General features: G+C 60.9%; 1 long non-coding RNA gene and 1 gene segment (V, D, J or C); both read left to right on the top strand.

Annotated features, from left to right (window-relative positions):
- Positions 1-7,306: 7,306 nt before the first annotated feature.
- On the top strand, positions 7,307-9,138 carry LOC113879621. The segment is given in 5 exon segments: positions 7,307-7,316; positions 7,381-7,715; positions 8,047-8,082; positions 8,209-8,538; positions 8,665-9,138. Coding segments are annotated over 5 exon segments (1,040 nt in total).
- Positions 9,139-10,538: 1,400 nt separating this feature from the next.
- LOC113879534 lies at positions 10,539-15,391 on the top strand. The gene is made up of 2 exons (XR_003507367.1): positions 10,539-10,672; positions 14,211-15,391. It is a non-coding gene; the product is annotated as an uncharacterized LOC113879534 (long non-coding RNA).
- Positions 15,392-16,944: the final 1,553 nt, after the last annotated feature.

Genomic DNA, 16,944 nt, shown 5'->3' with positions numbered 1-16,944 from the left:
CTAGGTGGAGCTCACATATGGATACCACACCCAAACCTTGACCAAGCCAGAACCTCATGACAATCATGTGCAGTGCTATAAATGATCTCAGCTGTTACACAGTCACTATTTACAAAATGTGGGGCAAGAGAGCCTGAACATGCCATCTTGGCCAATTTTCTCTCTCCTCGTGGGTTGTTTAGCTTTTTTTCTTTTTTTTTTTTTTTAATTAAGCTGTATGAGTTGCTTGCACATTTTGGAAGTTTATTCTTTAGTGGTCACGTGATTTGCAAATATCTTCTCTAATTCTGCAGGTAGTCTTGTTTTGTTGATGGTTTTCCATGGTGTACAAAAGCCTTTTAGCTTAATTAGGTCCCATTTGTTTATTTTTCTTTTTATTTCTATTACTCTAGGAGATGGATGGAGAAGGAAATGGCAGCCCACTCCAGTGTTCTTGCCTGGAGAATCCCAGGGATGGGGGAGCCTGGTGGGCTGCCGTCTATGGGGTTGCACTGAGTCGGACATGACTGAAGTGATATAGCATTAGCATTAGGAGATAAATACAAAAAGAGACCACCTTGAATTATGTCAAAGAGTGTTCTGCCCATGTTTCCCTCTGTTTTATAGCCTCCCATTTCACACTTTTGTCTTTAATCCATTTTGAGTTTATTTTTGCCCATGGCACTAGAGAATTTATAATTTCATTTATTAACAGGTAGCAATCCAGTTTTTCCAGAACTTATTCAAGAGACTGTCTTTTCTCCATCTTACACTCTTGCCTCCTGGGTCATACATGAATCGATCATAGGTGGGTGGGATTGTTCCTGGGCTGTCTATCCTGTCTCACTGATCACTGATCTATAATTGTGGTTTTGTGCCAGCACCATAGTGTTTTGATGGCCGTAGCTTTGCAGTATGCTCTGAAGTCAGGGAGCCTGATGCCTCCAGCTCCACTTTTGTTTCTTGAGATTGCTTTGACTATTTGGGGTCTTTATGTCTCCCAACAAATTTTCAAAAGTTTTGTTCTGGGTCTGTGGAAATTGCCATTGGTCATTTGATAGGTGTTACACTGAACCTGTAGATTGCTTTCGGTAGAAGTGTCATTGGCACAGTATTGATTCTTCTGATTTAAGAGCATCTTTTCATCTGTTTGTGTCGCCTTAATTTCTTTCATCAGTGTCTTAGAGCTTTCAGAGCAGAGGGATTTTGCCTCCTAGGGAAGGTTTATTCCTAGGTATTTTATTCTTTTTGATGGGATGGTAAGTGGGATTCTTTCCTTAAATTCTCTTTATGGTATTTCATTGCTGCCATACAGAATGCAACAGATTTTTGTGTATTAATTTTGTATCCATAAATTTTATCCAATTCATTCCTGAGCTCTAGGGTTTTCTGTACCTTCTTTAGCATTTTGCATGTGTTAAATCATGTCACCTGCAAACAGCAGGTGTTTCTTACTTGGCTTCTGGATTCCCTGTGTCCCTTTCTCTCCCCTGATTCTTACACTTAGGCCTTCACTGTGCTGCACTGTGGGCCCTTGCTGGTTACCTACTATATACGCAGTCGTGTGGATGTGTTAGCACCAAACTCCTAATTTATCCCTGGGATGTGGTGGGTCAACCAGGCGCAGTGCATGAGGAAGAGGAACACCGTGACGGCTAGGATTCCCACTCCTCCCCTGGGTGCAAGGGCGCCGCTTAAACCACCCCACCAACCCACAAGACGCACCTCAGTCACATCTGGACTCCCCCAGGCCCTCTGAGACAGAAAACACTCAGAAGAAAAGGGAACTTCAGGAAGCAAGTCGCGTCACCAGGTTTCATTCCTGTTCTTAGTCTTCACAGCACTGGGGGAAGGGCCCTCACGCCTCCTGGGACTGGTGACCAAGTCCCAGGGAGCAGGGCTGCAGACACAGAACACAGGGAACTTCAGGAGGCAGATGGAGTCACCAGGTTTCATTCCTGTTCTTAGTCTTCACAGCACTGGGGGAAGGGCCCTCACGCCTCCTGGGACTGGTGACCAAGTCTTAGGGAGCAGGGCTGCAGACACAGCACGCAGATCCCAGGAGCCACATGTGTCTGTGGGCCAGAGCAGGGAAGGGGCCCGGAGCCCCAGGCTGTGGGGGAGCCCCCTCCATGGCCCCCACCATGGGTGAGTGGGGACCCCGAGGATGAGCGCACAGGGACAGGAATGAGAGCCCTGGAGGGAGACTGGCCTCGGGATGCCCAGAGGGGCTGGAGCAGCCGAGTGGGCCCAGGGGAGGCAGCTGCCCCTGGTCACAGTGCAGGACGAGCATGTGGACAGAACCCAGACAGGGTGCACCACACCAAGAGCACTGCTGCCCAGGGCTGGAGAGCTCGGGGGGCTGTGGGCCGTGGAGGAGCAGGATGGGCTTGGGGGCGGGAGGGAAGGGATGTGCATGACCAGGGGCTCTGGAGGCCGGGGCTGGGCAGTCATGAGGACCAGCCAGGACGGAAAGAGGGTCTGACCTGAGGACGCAGGGAAGGGAGAGGACCCCAGAGCAGTGAAGTCTTCTGGACAGGCCAGTGGAGCCAGCGTCGGTCCCAGGGCAGGGCCACATGCAGGGACTGTGGGTCCCGACTGGGCTGGGGCCGAGGGCAGCGGCAGACTTGGGGGCAAGGCTGCAGGGCCAGCCGGGTTCTATGTCCACAGCAGGCACCACGGGGCTGAACCCACAGCCCCCCAGGACACAGGGGGCTGACCAGAGCTCTGGGCCTGAGGACCAGCAGTGGGAGCCAGAGAGAGGCAGGTGACCCGAAAACTGGAGGCAGCAAGGGGCCAGAGGAGGGTGTGGATGGAGGGATAGAGAAGAGCAGAGAGCAAAGGCAGGACCTCTGCCAGGAGGGGCCCGGGTGGACAGAGCTCCTCCAGGGGAGAGTTGCCTGGAGGCCAGTGGGCACCTGGCAAGTCCAGGGATGAGAGCTGAACCCAGGAAATAAAGGAGTGAGGAGTGGAGATGGGCAGGGGTGAGGGCTTCCAGAGGGGCCAGAGGGGCAAGAAAGGCTGAGGGGGCGGCCCAAGGACAGGGGGCAGCAAGGCTGCAGGTGAGCAGGGGCTGGGAGGGCAGGGGGGCCCCTAGAGATCTGGGGGAGCAGGCACAGCTTGTGGGTGAAAAGGGGTTAGGAGGGCAGGGGGCCCCTGGTGTTTGGGGGAGCAGGTACAGGTTATCAGGTTGAGCAGGGGCTGGGAGGACAGGGGGTGTCCTGGTGTTTGGGGGAGCAGATAGAGCTTTTGTAGGTGAGCAGGGAGCTGGGAGGGCGGGGGAGGGGGTGGCCTGGTGCTTTGGGGAGCAGGTACAGCCTGTGAGGGTGAGCAGGGGCTGGGAGGACAGGGGGTGTTCCTGGTGTTTGGGGTAGAAGGCACAGCTTATGGGTGAGCAGGGGCTGGGAGGACAGGGGGGCCCCTGGAGATATGGGGAAGCAGGTACAGCTTGTTGGTGAGCAGGGGCTGGGAGGACAGGGGGAGCCCCTGGTGCTTTGGGGGAACAGGTACAGGTTATGAGGGTGAGCAGGGGGCTGAGAGTAAGGAGGTGAGCCTAGTGCTTTGGGGGAGCATGTACAGCCTGTGAAGGTGAGCAAGGGCTAGGAGGACAGTGGGATCCCCTGGTGCTTTGGGGGAGCAGGTACAGCTTGTGAGTGTGAGCAAGGGCTGGGAGAACTGGGGGTGTCCCTGGTGTTTGGGGGAGCAGGTACTGGTTATGAGGGTGAGCAGGGGCTGGGAGGACTGGGGGAGCCCCTAGTGCTTTGGGGGAGCAGGTACAGGTTATGAGGGTGAGCAGGGGGCTTAGAGTAAGGGGGTGCACCTGGTGCTTTGGGGAGCGTTACAACCTGTGAGGGTGAGCAGGGGCTGGGAGGACAAGGGGTGCCCCTGGTGCTTTGGGGGAGCAGGTGCAGCCTGTAAGGGTGAGCAGGGACTGGGAGGAGAGGGGATGTCCCTGATGTTTGGGGGAGCGTGTACAGCCTGTAAGGGTGAGCAGGGGCTGGGAGGACAGGGGGAACCCCTGGTGCTTTGTGGGACAGGTAGAGCTTGTGAGGTTGAGCAGGGGATAGGAGGACGGTGGGAGCCCCTGGTGCTTTGGGGGAGCAGGTACAGGTTATGAGGGTGAGCAAGGGGCTGGGAGGACAAGGGGTGCCCCTGGTGCTTTGGGGGAACAAGTACAGCCTGTGACGGTGAGCAGGGAGCTGGGAGGGCAGGGGGTGCCTCTGGTGCTTTGGGGGAGCAGGTACAGCTTGTGAGTGTGAGCAAGGGCTGGGAGAACTGGGGGTGTCCCTGGTGTTTGGGGGAGCAGGTACAGGTTATGAGGGTGAGCAGGGGCTGGGAGGACTGGGGGAGCCCCCAGTGCTTTGGGGGAGCAGGTACAGGTTATGAGGGTGAGCAGGGGGCTTAGAGTAAGGGAGGGTGCACCTGGTGCTTTGGGGAGCGTTACAACCTGTGAGGGTGAGCAGGGGCTGGGAGGGCAGGGGGAGCCCCTGGTGCTTTGGGGGAACAGGTAAAGGTTATGAGGGTGATCGGGGGCTGAGAGTAAGGGGGTGTGCCTGGTGCTTTGGGGGAGCAGATACAGCTTGTGAGGGTGAGCAAGGGCTGGGAGGAAAGTGGGAGCCCCTGGTGCTTTGGGGGAGCAGGTATAGGTTATGAGGGTGAGCAGGGGCTGGGAGGAAAGTAGGAGCCCCTGGTGTTTGGGGGAGCGTGTACAGCCTGTGAGGGTGAGCACGGGCTGGGAGGACAGTGGGAGCCCCTGGTGTTTGGGGGAGCGTGTACAGCCTGTGAGGGTGAGCACGGGCTGGGAGGACAGTGGGATCCCCTGGTGCTTTGGGGGAGCAGGTACAGCCTGTGAGGGTGAGCAGGGGCTGGGAGGACAGGGGGAGCCCTTGGTGTTTGGGGGAGCGTGTACAGCCTGTGAGGGTGAGCAGGGGCTGGGAGGAAAGTGGGAGCCCCTGGTGTTTGGGGGAGCGTGTACAGCCTGTGAGGGTGAGCAGGGGCTGGGAGGAAAGTAGGAGCCCCTGGTGTTTGGGGGAGCGTGTACAGCCTGTGAGGGTGAGCACGGGCTGGGAGGGCAGGGGGAGCCCCTGGTGTTTTGGGGAGCGGTACAGCTTGAGAGGGTGAACAGGGGCTGGAGGACAGGGGGAGCCCCTGATGCTTTGGGGGAGCAGGTACAGCTTGTGAGTGTGAGCAAGGGCTGGGAGGACTGGGGGAGCCCCTGGTGCTTTGGGGGAGCAGGTACAGGTTATGAGGGTGAGCAGGGGGCTGAGAGAAAGGGGGGTGTGCCTGGTGCTTTGGGGAGCATTACAATCTGTGAGGGTGAGCAGGGGCTGGGAGGGCAGGGGGAGCCCCTGGTGCTTTGGGAGAACAGGTACAGCCTGTGAGGGTGAGCAGGGGCTGGGAGGACAGGGGGAGCCCCTGGTGTTTGGGGGAGTGTGTACAGCCTGTGAGGGTGAGCAGGAGCTGGGAGGGCAGGGGGAGCCCCTGGTGCTTTGGGGGAGCAGGTACAGGTTATGAGGGTGAGCAGGGGCTGGGAGGACTGGGGGTGTGCCTGATGCTTTGGGGGAGCAGGTACAGCTTGTGAGGGTGAGCAGGGGGCCGGGAAAGCAGGGTGTATCTCAAAAACTTTAGGGGATCAGGTAGTGCTTCTGGGGATGAGCAGAGGTCTGGGAGGACAGGGGGTGCCCTTGGAGTTGGAGAGCAGGTACAGTCTGTGAGGTGAGTAGAGGGCTGGGCAGGCACGGGGAGCCCCTGGTGCTTTGGGGGAACAGGTGCAGGTCGTGAGGGTGAGCAGGGGCTGGGAGGACAGGGAGTGTCCCTGGTGTTTGGGGTAGAAGGCACAGCTTATGGGTGAGCAGGGCCTGGGAGGACAGGGGGAGCCCCTGTTGCTTTGGGGGAGCAGGTACAGCTTGTGAGGGTGAGCTGGGTCTGGGAAGACAGGGGGAGCCCCTGGTGCTTTGGGGGAGCAGGTACAGCTTGTGAGGGTGAGCTGGGTCTGGGAAGACAGGGGGAGCCCCTGGTGTTTGGGAGAGCAGGTACAGCCTGTGAGGGTTAGCAGGGGCTGGGAGGACAGGGGGTGCCCTTGGAGTTGGAGAGCAGGTACAGTCTGTGAGGTGAGTAGAGGGCTGGGTGGGCAGGGGGAGCCCCTGGTGCTTTGGGGGAACAGGTAAAGGTTATGAGGGTGAGCAGGGGGCTGAGAGTAAGGGCGTGTGCCTGTTGCTTTGGGGAAGCATGTACAGCCTGTGAGGGTGAGCAGGAGCTGGGAGGGCAGGGGGGAGCCCCTGGTGCTTTGGGGGAGCAGGTACAGCCTGTGAGGGTATCCAGGGGGCTGGGAGGACATGGGGTGCCCCTGGAGATTTTTGGAAGCAGTAATAGCTTGTGGGTGAGCAGGAAGCTGCGAGGACAGGAGGTGCCCCTGTTGCTTTGGGTGAACAGGTACAACTTGGGTGAGCAGGGGCTGGGAGGACAGGGAGTGCCCTTGGAGATTTGGGGGAGCAGGTGCAGCTTCTGGGGATAAGCAGGGGGCTGGGAGTTCAGGGTATTAGGGGAGCAGACAAAGATCGTGCAGCTGAGCAGGCGCTGGAATGTCACGCCCCTGCCGACGACCTCAGTTGACCATGTGTGTGCTGAGCACATCGGTACGAAAGGGTCCGAGGGTGCAAGGGGCCATTTGTGCTGTGGGCCAGATGCAGGGACACAGGGCAGTGTGAGCCCTGCAGAGAAGATGGGGCCCAAGAGCGCAGCTGTCCAGAGCTGAGTCCAGAGGGCTGAGACCAGTGGTGTGGGTGCTGGACGAGGGTGAAGGGCGGGGCTGAGGGAGCAAGGGCACAGGGCTGGGAGAGCTCAGGCCACAGCTGGTGAAGCAGAGGGCTGAGACAAGGGGTGTAGGCCACCCCTCAAGACAATGGGGGTGCTGTTTGGTGGAGGGTCTGCATGAAGAACAAAGCAAGGAGGAGCGAAGACCCGAGAGGAAGGGCTCTGGGGCTGCAGGGAAGGGGCGCCCTGAGGGCACCGGGTGGGCTGCACTTCTGGGCCGAGGGTCTGCCTGTCCCAGCAGCCTGTGTGGCTCAGGAGCCAAAGTGGGGCCAGACCTGGGACGCTGTGCTTGATAGGGGCAGTGCAAGGGGCCAGGAGCTACAGGGCGCCCACTGGCAGTCAGTCGGGCTGCAGGCCCAGGGAGCTGACCAGGCTGGGGGAGCAGGGGCCATGGGAAGGGCCAGGCGCCCACAGGAGGGAAGGGGCCCTGGGGCTCTGATCCAGGAGGCCACACTCACTGACTCAAGCTGTGTCCAGACACCCCAACTGCAGTACAGAGAGCCGGGTGGCCACCATGCCGGCCGGTCATCAGACCCTGGAAGCAGGTGGTGGCTGGGCTCAGAGGTGCCCCAGGCATGGGCACCTGAGGTCCTGCTGGACCCCACATTCACCCAGCCTCCTCTCTCACAGCCTCCACCACAGCCCCGAAAGTCTACCCTCTGACTTCTTGCTGCGGGGACAAGTCCAGCTCCACCGTGACCCTGGGCTGCCTGGTCTCCAGCTACATGCCCGAGCCGGTGACCGTGACCTGGAACTCGGGTGCCCTGAAGAGCGGCGTGCACACCTTCCCGGCCGTCCTTCAGTCCTCCGGGCTGTACTCTCTCAGCAGCATGGTGACCGTGCCCGGCAGCACCTCAGGAACCAGACCTTCACCTGCAACGTAGCCCACCCGGCCAGCAGCACCAAGGTGGACAAGGCTGTTGGTGAGAAGATGGTCCCCGGGGAGGGTGTCCACACCAGGAGACCAGGGTCAGCCCCACTGCCTGCAGGGGCCCCACCCCCAGGGGTGCTGTGAACCAGGCCCAGCGTGTCAGGGGAGGCCCTGTCTGTCTCTCTCCTGACAGTCTTGCAGGCTTGGGGAGGGGGTTGTCTGGAGTTTCCGCCAGGTCCAGGGTGGCCGCAGGCGGGTCAACGTCCACACGCCTGGACCCACAGAGACGGGCCCTGGGCTCAGACCTGCTAAAACCCGTCCCTGCCCTAATCCCAGCCCATGGCTTCCTGCCCCTGGTAACCCCCAGTCTGCTCTCTCTGCAGATCCCAGATGCAAAAAACCCTGTGATTGTTGCCCACGTAAGTCACCCAGTCTCCCCATCACACCCCAGATGTGGACAGGGCCCAGAAGGGCCACAGGTGAGGCTGTGGGGGCCCAAGAGTGAGTCTGCCCAGGGGCTGACAACTGTTATGTCTTCCCCAAAGCCCCTGAGCTCCCCGGAGGACCCTCTGTCTTCATCTTCCCACCGAAACCCAAGGACACCCTCACAATCTCGGGAACGCCCGAGGTCACGTGTGTGGTGGTGGACGTGGGCCACGATGACCCCGAGGTGAAGTTCTCCTGGTTCGTGGACAACGTGGAGGTAAACACAGCCACGACGAAGCCGAGAGAGGAGCAGTTCAACAGCACCTACCGCGTGGTCAGCGCCCTGCGCATCCAGCACCAGGACTGGACTGGAGGAAAGGAGTTCACGTGCAAGGTCCACAACGAAGGCCTCCCGGCCCCCATCGTGAGGACCATCTCCAGGACCAAAGGTGGGCCAGGTGGACGGGACCGGGAGGGCCCCGTGGGCCAATCAGAGTGACCGCTGGACGGGACTGGGAGGGCCCCGTGGGCCAATCAGAGTGACCGCTGTGCTAACAGCCTTCCTGTCCCCACAGGGCAGGCCCGGGAGCCGCAGGTGTATGTCCTGGCCCCACCCCAGGAAGAGCTCAGCAAAAGCACGGTCAGCCTCACCTGCATGGTCACCAGCTTCTACCCAGACTACATCGCCGTGGAGTGGCAGAGAAATGGGCAGCCTGAGTCGGAGGACAAGTACGGCACGACCCCGCCCCAGCTGGACGCCGACAGCTCCTACTTCCTGTACAGCAAGCTCAGGGTGGACAGGAACAGCTGGCAGGAAGGAGACACCTACACGTGTGTGGTGATGCACGAGGCCCTGCACAATCACTACACGCAGAAGTCCACCTCTAAGTCTCCGGGTAAATGAGCCTCACGTCCCTGCACCAGCAAGCCCTCACCCAGCCCACCCTCCCCGGGCTCCAGGTCCAGCCAGGACGCCCTAGCCCCTCCCTGTGTGCATTCCTCCTGGGCCGCCGTGAATAAAGCACCCAGGCCGCCCTGGGACCCTGCAACGCTGTGCTGGTTCTTTCCGAGGCAGAGCCCTGGTGGCCGCCAGGCCTGTGGGGGTGGGCTGAGCCGACTCTGGGCCACTTTGTTCAGCATCTGTGGGGGAGCTGACCCCGCTCGGGCCAGACACACAGTGAGTGGGTCCAGCAGGCCACCTGGGGGCTGCCCAAGGCCACAGAGGGGCTTGGCCAGAGGCGCAACCTCCACGGTCCCCTCCAGCCACCACCTGCTGGGCCGGCCTCTGGACAGGAACCGGGGAAGCCCCCGAGACCCTCAGGGATTGAGGCCCAATGCTTCCCGCCTCTGCTCCAGCCCACGCTGTGGGGCAGGGCCACATCCTTGTCCCCAGGCCCCTGTCCCTGGGTGTCCAGAGTCCTTGTGTCCACTCTGGGCCTGCCTGGAGCCACGCGTGGCCGGGGGGTGGCCCTGCTTCACCCTCAGGCTCCCAAGGTCAGGCCTCGCCCTCCCTCGGCCAGGAGGCTCTGCCCGGCTCTCCCTGCCCAGGGCCAGGCCTGTGCGCCCGTGGGGAGGTCATCCCTGTGCCTGAAAGGGGTCCAGGCCGAGAGCCCTGAATGTCCAGGGCAGGGACCTAGCTGCTCCCTGTGGACACGGAGCCCAGAGCCACAGACAACAAGCCCCAGCCCCGCACGCACACGAGACAGCCCGCACCCAGCCTCCTCCACACGCACTCAGGTGTGCATCCGCACATGAGCACACTTCACCCCGTCACACCCACACGCCTACACACACTCAGGTCTCGCACTCGGGGACCCATGGGGTGACCCCACAGGCCCAGACCCAGAGCTGGGTCTTGTGAGCCCTCCCTGTGGACACCAGCTGGTCCCCACCCTCCAGCGCCCGTGGGCTGCTCAGTGGCCCTTTCCCACACTGACCACACTGACCAGGTCAGACATCCGTTCCTTGCCTCCCCTGGGACACCCACGCCCCTCCCTAGCAGGCTGAGATCCCCCCTCAGCCCCTCGTCCTGGCACCCTCACCCCTCAGGCACAGGGACACAGCCCGGTGCTGTCTGCCCTCCCTCCCTGGGGGCAGGGCCCAGGCTCACATGCTCTGCTGACCCTCCCGGCTCCAGGCCTGGCCCCCAGGGCAGAGGAGGCCAGGAACTGAGCCTCTGTCCTGCGGGGAGGTGGGGTCAGGGCCCCAGCTCAGGGCACAGCTCAGGATGGGAGCAGGACACCACAGGCCAGGCCCAGACAGTGGCCAGGGCTGGAGGGGTGGGGTCTGGGGCTGGGGCCCAGAGACTGACCTCAGGTGATCCCTGCCCAGCCCATGGGGGATCCTGCCACCTTCCCCCCACCCAGAGGGAGCCCTGCCCCGAGGCCCTGATGATGCCACCCAGCCCCCCGTGGGCAGACATCAGCACTGACCACCCCTCCCTGTGCAGACTTGCTGCTGGAGGAGGAGATCTGTGCGGACGCCCAGGACGGGGAGCTGGACGGGCTCTGGACGACTATCTCCATCTTCATCACACTCTTCCTGCTCAGCGTCTGCTACAGCGCCACCGTGACCCTCTTCAAGGTGGGAGGCCACCCTGCTGGCCCTCAGGGCCCCCTCTGTCCCTAGGATCCCCTCACTGCCCCTCACTGCCCCTCACTGCCCCTCACTGCCCCTCACTGCCCCTCACTGTCCCTCTCTGTCTGTTCGTTTTCCCATCACTGTCACCTTGAAACAGATTGGGTCATTTCAGGGGGCGTCTGAAGAGCTTCTGTACCACACGCCACCCTTCATGTCAGCGGGGAGAATTCAGCAAGGGTAGAGTGGTAATGAGTTTTTAGACCAGGAGGCTTGTGACACTTACAAGCAGTGATGGCGCACTGCTGCTCCCTGAGAACTTCGTGGACACCATTTTCCATCAAAGGAGAAGTGGGGAAGGGAAAACACCTTCTTGGTCTCTCTTGGGTAACGGTCATGTTTTGGTCATCAGTTCCTCCCCCAGGTAGGCTAGAGGAGCTTACTTTTCCTTCCCAAGATGGTCAGGTCAGGACTGTCGTAGACTCCAGAAATAGTCTAGAACTCAGTACAATGAGGGTCTTTCATTTTGAAAGTCACCTTCCCGTAAATGACTGCTCTTTGTTTGCAGAGAGCCTGCTTTAACTCAGGGGTCATTAACTCACTGAGCTCACTGGGCTGGATGGGGGTCTCACGCCATCGTCGCTTTACTGTTTTGCAGCATATCCCAGGCTTCTGCTGTAGTTTTGTTGCTAAACAAGACTGCTTAGTCTCGTGGTTAAATCAACCTGCTTTCTTGAGTAATCGTTAATTTATAGGAGTTTCCCATATTTTTCAACTTATAATCCCCTAGTCAGATAATTATTTAATCACCTATTGTGACCCTTCATTTTCTCCCTATCAATCTCAGCATCCCATCACTGTCCTGTCACTGTCCCCTCACTGACCGTACTGTCCCCCACTGTCCCCTCAGAGTCACCTCCCTGTCCCCTCACGGCCCCTCACTGCCCCCCACTGCCCCTCACTGCCCCTCACGGCCCCTCACTGCCCCTCACTGCCCCTCACTGCCCCTCACGGCCCCTCACTGACCCCACTGCCCCCCACTGCCCCTCACTGCCCCTCACTGCCCCTCACGGCCCCTCACTGCCCCCCACTGCCCCTCACGGCCCCTCACTGCCCATCACGGCCCCTCACTGCCCCCACTGCCCCTCACTGCCCCTCACTGCCCCCCATTGCCCCTCACTGCCCCTCACTGCCCCCCACGGCCCCTCACGGCCCTCATTGACCCCACTGCCCCTCACTGCCCCTCATGGCCCCTCACTGACCCCACTGCCCCTCTCTGCCCCTCACTGCCCCTCACTGTCCTGTCACTGTCCCCTCACTGACCATACTGTTTCCCAGTGTCCCCTCAGAGTCACCTCCCTGTCCCCTCACGGCCCCTCACTGCCCCTCACGGCCCCTCACTGACCCCACTGTCCCCTCACTGCCCCTCACGGCCCCTCACTGCCCCTCACTGCCCCTCACGGCCCCTCACTGCCCCCACTGTCCCTCACTGTCCCTCACTGTCCCCTCACTGTCCTGTCTGTCCCCTCGCTGGCCCTCACTGTCCACTCATTGTCCATTTCTATCACTCTGTGTCCACTCCTCGTCCCCTCACTGTCCCTCACTGTACCGTCTGTCCCCTCACTGCCCCTCACGGCCCCTCACTGTCCCTCACTGTCCCCTCACTGTACCGTCTGGCCCCTCGCTGGCCCTCACTGCCCCCACTGTCCCCTCACTGACCATACTGTTTCCCAGTGTCCCCTCAGAGTCACCTCCCTGTCCCCTCACTGCCCCTCACGGCCCCTCACTGTCCCTCCCTGTCCCCTCACTGCCCCTCACTGACCCCACTGACCCCCACTGTCCCTCACTGTCCCCTCACTGTCCCTCACTGTCCCCTCACTGTACCGTCTGTCCCCTCGCTGCCCCCACTGTCCCTCACTGTCCCTCACTGTCCCTCACTGTCCCTCACTGCCCTCACTGTCCCCTCACTGTACCTTCTGTCCCCTCACTGTCCCTCACTGTCCCCTCACTGTACCGTCTGTCCCCTCACTGTCCCTCACTGTCCCCTCACTGCCCTCACTGTCCCCTCACTGTCCCTCACTGTCCCTCACTGTCCCCTCACTGTACCTTCTGTCCCCTCGCTGGCCCTCACTGTCCCCTCACTGTACCGTCTGTCCCCTCACTGTCCCTCACTGTCCCTCACTGTCCCCTCACTGTACCGTCTGTCCCCTCGCTGCCCCCACTGTCCCTCACTGTCCCTCACTGTCCCCTCACTGTCCCTCACTGTCCCCTCACTGTCCCCTCACTGTCCCCTCACTGTCCCTCACTGACCCTCACTGCCCCCACTGTCCCCTCACTGTCCCTCACTGTCCCCTCGCTGCCCCCACTGTCCCTCACTGTCCCTCACTGTCCCTCACTGTCCCCTCACTGTACCGTCTGTCCCCTCGCTGCCCCCACTGTCCCTCACTGTCCCTCACTGTCCCTCACGGTCCCTCACTGCCCTCACTGTCCCCTCACTGTACCTTCTGTACCCTCACTGTCCCTCACTGTCCCCTCACTGTACCGTCTGTCCCCTCACTGTCCCTCACTGTCCCCTCACTGCCCTCACTGTCCCCTCACTGTCCCTCACTGTCCCTCACTGTCCCCTCACTGTACCTTCTGTCCCCTCGCTGGCCCTCACTGTCCCCTCACTGTACCGTCTGTCCCCTCACTGTCCCTCACTGTCCCTCACTGTCCCCTCACTGTACCGTCTGTCCCCTCGCTGCCCCCACTGTCCCTCACTGTCCCTCACTGTCCCCTCACTGTACCGTCTGTCCCCTCACTGTCCCTCACTGTCCCCTCACTGTCCCCTCACTGTCCCCTCACTGTCCCTCACTGACCCTCACTGCCCCCACTGTCCCCTCACTGTCCCTCACTGTCCCCTCACTGTCCCCCACTGTCCCTCACTGTACCGTCTGTCCCCTCGCTGGCCCTCACTGTCCACTCACTGTCCCCTCACTGTCCCTCATTGTCCCCTCACTGTACCGTCTGTCCCCTCACTGTCCCGTCTGTCCCCTCGCTGGCCCTCACTGTCCACTCATTGTCCATTTCTATCACTCTGTGTCCACTCCTCCTCCCCTCACTGTCCCCTCACTGTCCCTCACTGTCCCTCACTGTCCCCTCACTGTCCCTCACTGTATGGTCTGTCCCCTTGCTGGCCCTCACTGTCCCTCACTGTCCCCTCACTGTCCCTCACTGTCCCTCACTGTCCCCTCACTGTCCCTCACTGTCCCCTCACTGTACCGTCTGTCCCCTTGCTGGCCCTCACTGTCCCCTCACTGCCCCTCACGGCCCCTCACTGCCCCCACTGTCCCTCACTGACCCTCACTGTCCCCTCACTGTCCCGTCTGTCCCCTCGCTGGCCCTCACTGTCCACTCACTGTCCATTTCTATCACTCTGTGTCCACTCCTCGTCCCCTCACTGACCCTCACTGTCCACTCTCTGTTCCCTCGCTGTTTCATCACAGCCCCTGGGGGAGGCCCACAATGAGTCGTCTCTGCTCACCCTGTTCCTTCCCCTACCCAGGTGAAGTGGATCTTCTCATCAGTGGTGGAGCTGAAGAGGACGATCGTCCCCGACTACAGAAATATGATCGGGCAGGGAGCCTAGAGCTCCTGTGAGCAGGTCCAGATTGGCCACAGACCCGACTGGACAGCGTCCATTATTTTGAGCATCAACCTGCACCAGGCCTGCTCCTTTGCGCTCCGACCCAGCGACCTCTGACCTCTTGGCCAGCCTCGCCCGCATCTCTACCCGCAGGCCTCACGGTCACCAAAACCTGCCCCCACCCCCGGAGACCCGAGTGGACAGCAGGCGTAGACCCCACCTGAGCTGATGAATGCCGAGGCCCTCTGGGAAGCCAGCAAGACACCAATGGGCTGCGGGTCCCCCACCAGGAACACACAGGTCAGAGTTCAGTTCTGCCTGGAGGAGCAGGAGGCTGGGTCCAGGGCGGTCTGCACAGGGCACCTCCTCCCACGCCATTCATCTTGTCCAGGCCAGGATCCAGACCACAGGGCCTCTGAAGGAGGAAGCTGGGTTCCCACACCGTATGCACAGGGCCCAGCCCCTGCATGTTGTCCAGGCCTGGATTCAGACCACAGGTCCGTGGGGGAGGGCCCTGTGTCAGATCCTTGGGAACAGCTGTCTGCAGGGGCCCAGCCTCCCAGCAGGGAAGCTCCTGGGAGGACCACCAAGAGTTACTCAGGCCACCTCCACCGAGGATGCTGCTGTGAGCGGGCCTGGGCCCACGGCTGCTGCAGGAGCCCTGGTGGAGGAAAGGGTGACGTCCAGCCAGACGGACCGCCTGGAGAGGGGCCTGCTGACCGGTTCCCAGTGCACAGAGCTGGAGAGGCTCCCAGAATACAGGACGGCAGGGCAGCCAGTCCATCTGGCGGCCAACAGCCTGACACGTCCCGCAGGAGCTCGGCCTGCACCAAGGGCAGGGGTGAGAGGCGAGACCAGAGACCCACAGAGGCCCAGCCCCAGGCCCCGGGGCCCCACCTCGCCTCACAGTACAGACTCTCCCGTCGTTGCAGAAATGTGCATGGGCGTCTCTGGATGGGAGGCGCTGCCCCTAAGACTGGAAGGAAGGACCACAGTCTCAGAGCTTGGGAAGCTTCTTCTGCCTAATGTGGGGGCCTGTTCTTTCTCTTTGCTGTCTCTTTATCTCTTTAATGACAATAAAGCATCTTTACTTCACCTAGCTCACTGGCCAGTCTCCGTATGTTGACACACCTTCTCCCTTTGAGGAGTCCACATCCAGGCTGCCCCACCCCCACTGGCCCCTGGGCTTCCTGCCCCCCCCCACCTGCACTTAGGGTCCCTGGTCCCATCCCTACCTGACCCATGGGTGCCTGACTCCCACCTGCTACCCACCCCTAGGGCTCCACTCCGCCTCCCAGGCAGAGGCCAGCCTGAAGCCAGGGGAGCCACAGACAAGCGCCCCGTGCTGGGTGGTCAGCACAGGAGGCTGTAACAAAGACCGCGGGAGGCTGGACCACGGGCGGCGCCGCTCACACCCTGGAGCCTGGGACCCCGGATCCAGGAGCACAGGGCCGGCTCCTGCTGAGGCCTGTCTCCATGGGGTGCAGACGCCGTGTCCTCACGGGGGCACCTCTCTGTGCCTGTCTCTGTCCTCACCTCCTCTTAGAGGGTCTCCAGTCAGACTGGACGAGGGCCCACTCTGGGACCCCAGTTCACCCTCATCACCTCTTCAGAGACGCCACCTCCAGAAGCAGTGATGCTTGAGGTCTGGGGGTCAGGACTGCAAGACTTGAATTTGGGGTCACAATTCTGCCCCGAACAGGCGGGTTGATGCCAGAAACCCAGAGCAGGAGGGGACACCAGTGAAGGCGGGCCAGGAGGGGCAGCTGGGGGAGGGGTGTCAAAGGGAGCACCCAGACCTGGTTCAGTGCTCAGGACACACTGGTCAGTGAGAAGGACCTCAGAGGGCGCTGGGGACACTGCGCTCAGCCTGGCTGCACAGTGATGGCTGTGCCACAGGAAAAGCAGGAGGGGCCAGAGAGGGACCAGGAAGGGTGGCCGCCCGCATGCAATGAGGCCGCTGTGTCCACCAGCCGGCCTGGGTGCAGGATGCAGTCAAGACTCCATCCTCACAGACACCGGGGACCAAGGAGACTGGACACTCCCTGAGGGCGGAGGAGGATCGTGCTCAGGGACAGCTCCAAGAAGGGGGCCCGGGCCTGGGAGGGTGCTGGCCATGCTGGGCTCTCTCCAGAGGGCATTTTAAGGGAGCTGGGTCATAGAGGGGAGGTGCCTTGTCAGCTGGGACCATGCTAGTGTTTTTCCAAACCTTTCAGGGGTAGGAGAGGACCTGCCGCTGGACAGCCCTGGTCCTTGCCTGCTTTGTCAAGAAAGAATTCAGACGAGGAGGCAAAAGGTAAAACTGAAAAGTATGTTGAAAAAGAAAAGTACATGTGGAAAGACACAAGAGCAAACTAGAGAGAGCCCCATGTCTGGGAAGCTTGGTGGTTTAGTCATTAAGTCATGTCCAGCGCTCGGGACCCCATGGACTCCAGCCTGCCAGGCTCCTCTGTCCATGGGCTTTCCCAGGCAAGAACACTGGAGTGGGTTGCCATTTCCTTCTCCAGGGGATCCTTCCAAGCCAGGAATCAAGCCCAGGTCTCCTGTATTGTAGGCAGAGTCTTTAAGAATTGAGCTGCAAGGGGTGGCAGTGTTCTGGATCTTTGTCTTCCTTCGAGCCAGTCATCTTGCTTTGCCCACAGCTCTCCCCAGG

This window comes from Bos indicus x Bos taurus, chromosome 21 (genome assembly GCF_003369695.1).
Source record: "Bos indicus x Bos taurus breed Angus x Brahman F1 hybrid chromosome 21, Bos_hybrid_MaternalHap_v2.0, whole genome shotgun sequence".
NCBI lineage: Eukaryota > Metazoa > Chordata > Mammalia > Artiodactyla > Bovidae > Bos > Bos indicus x Bos taurus.
This window is presented reverse-complemented; position numbering and strand designations above follow the sequence as displayed.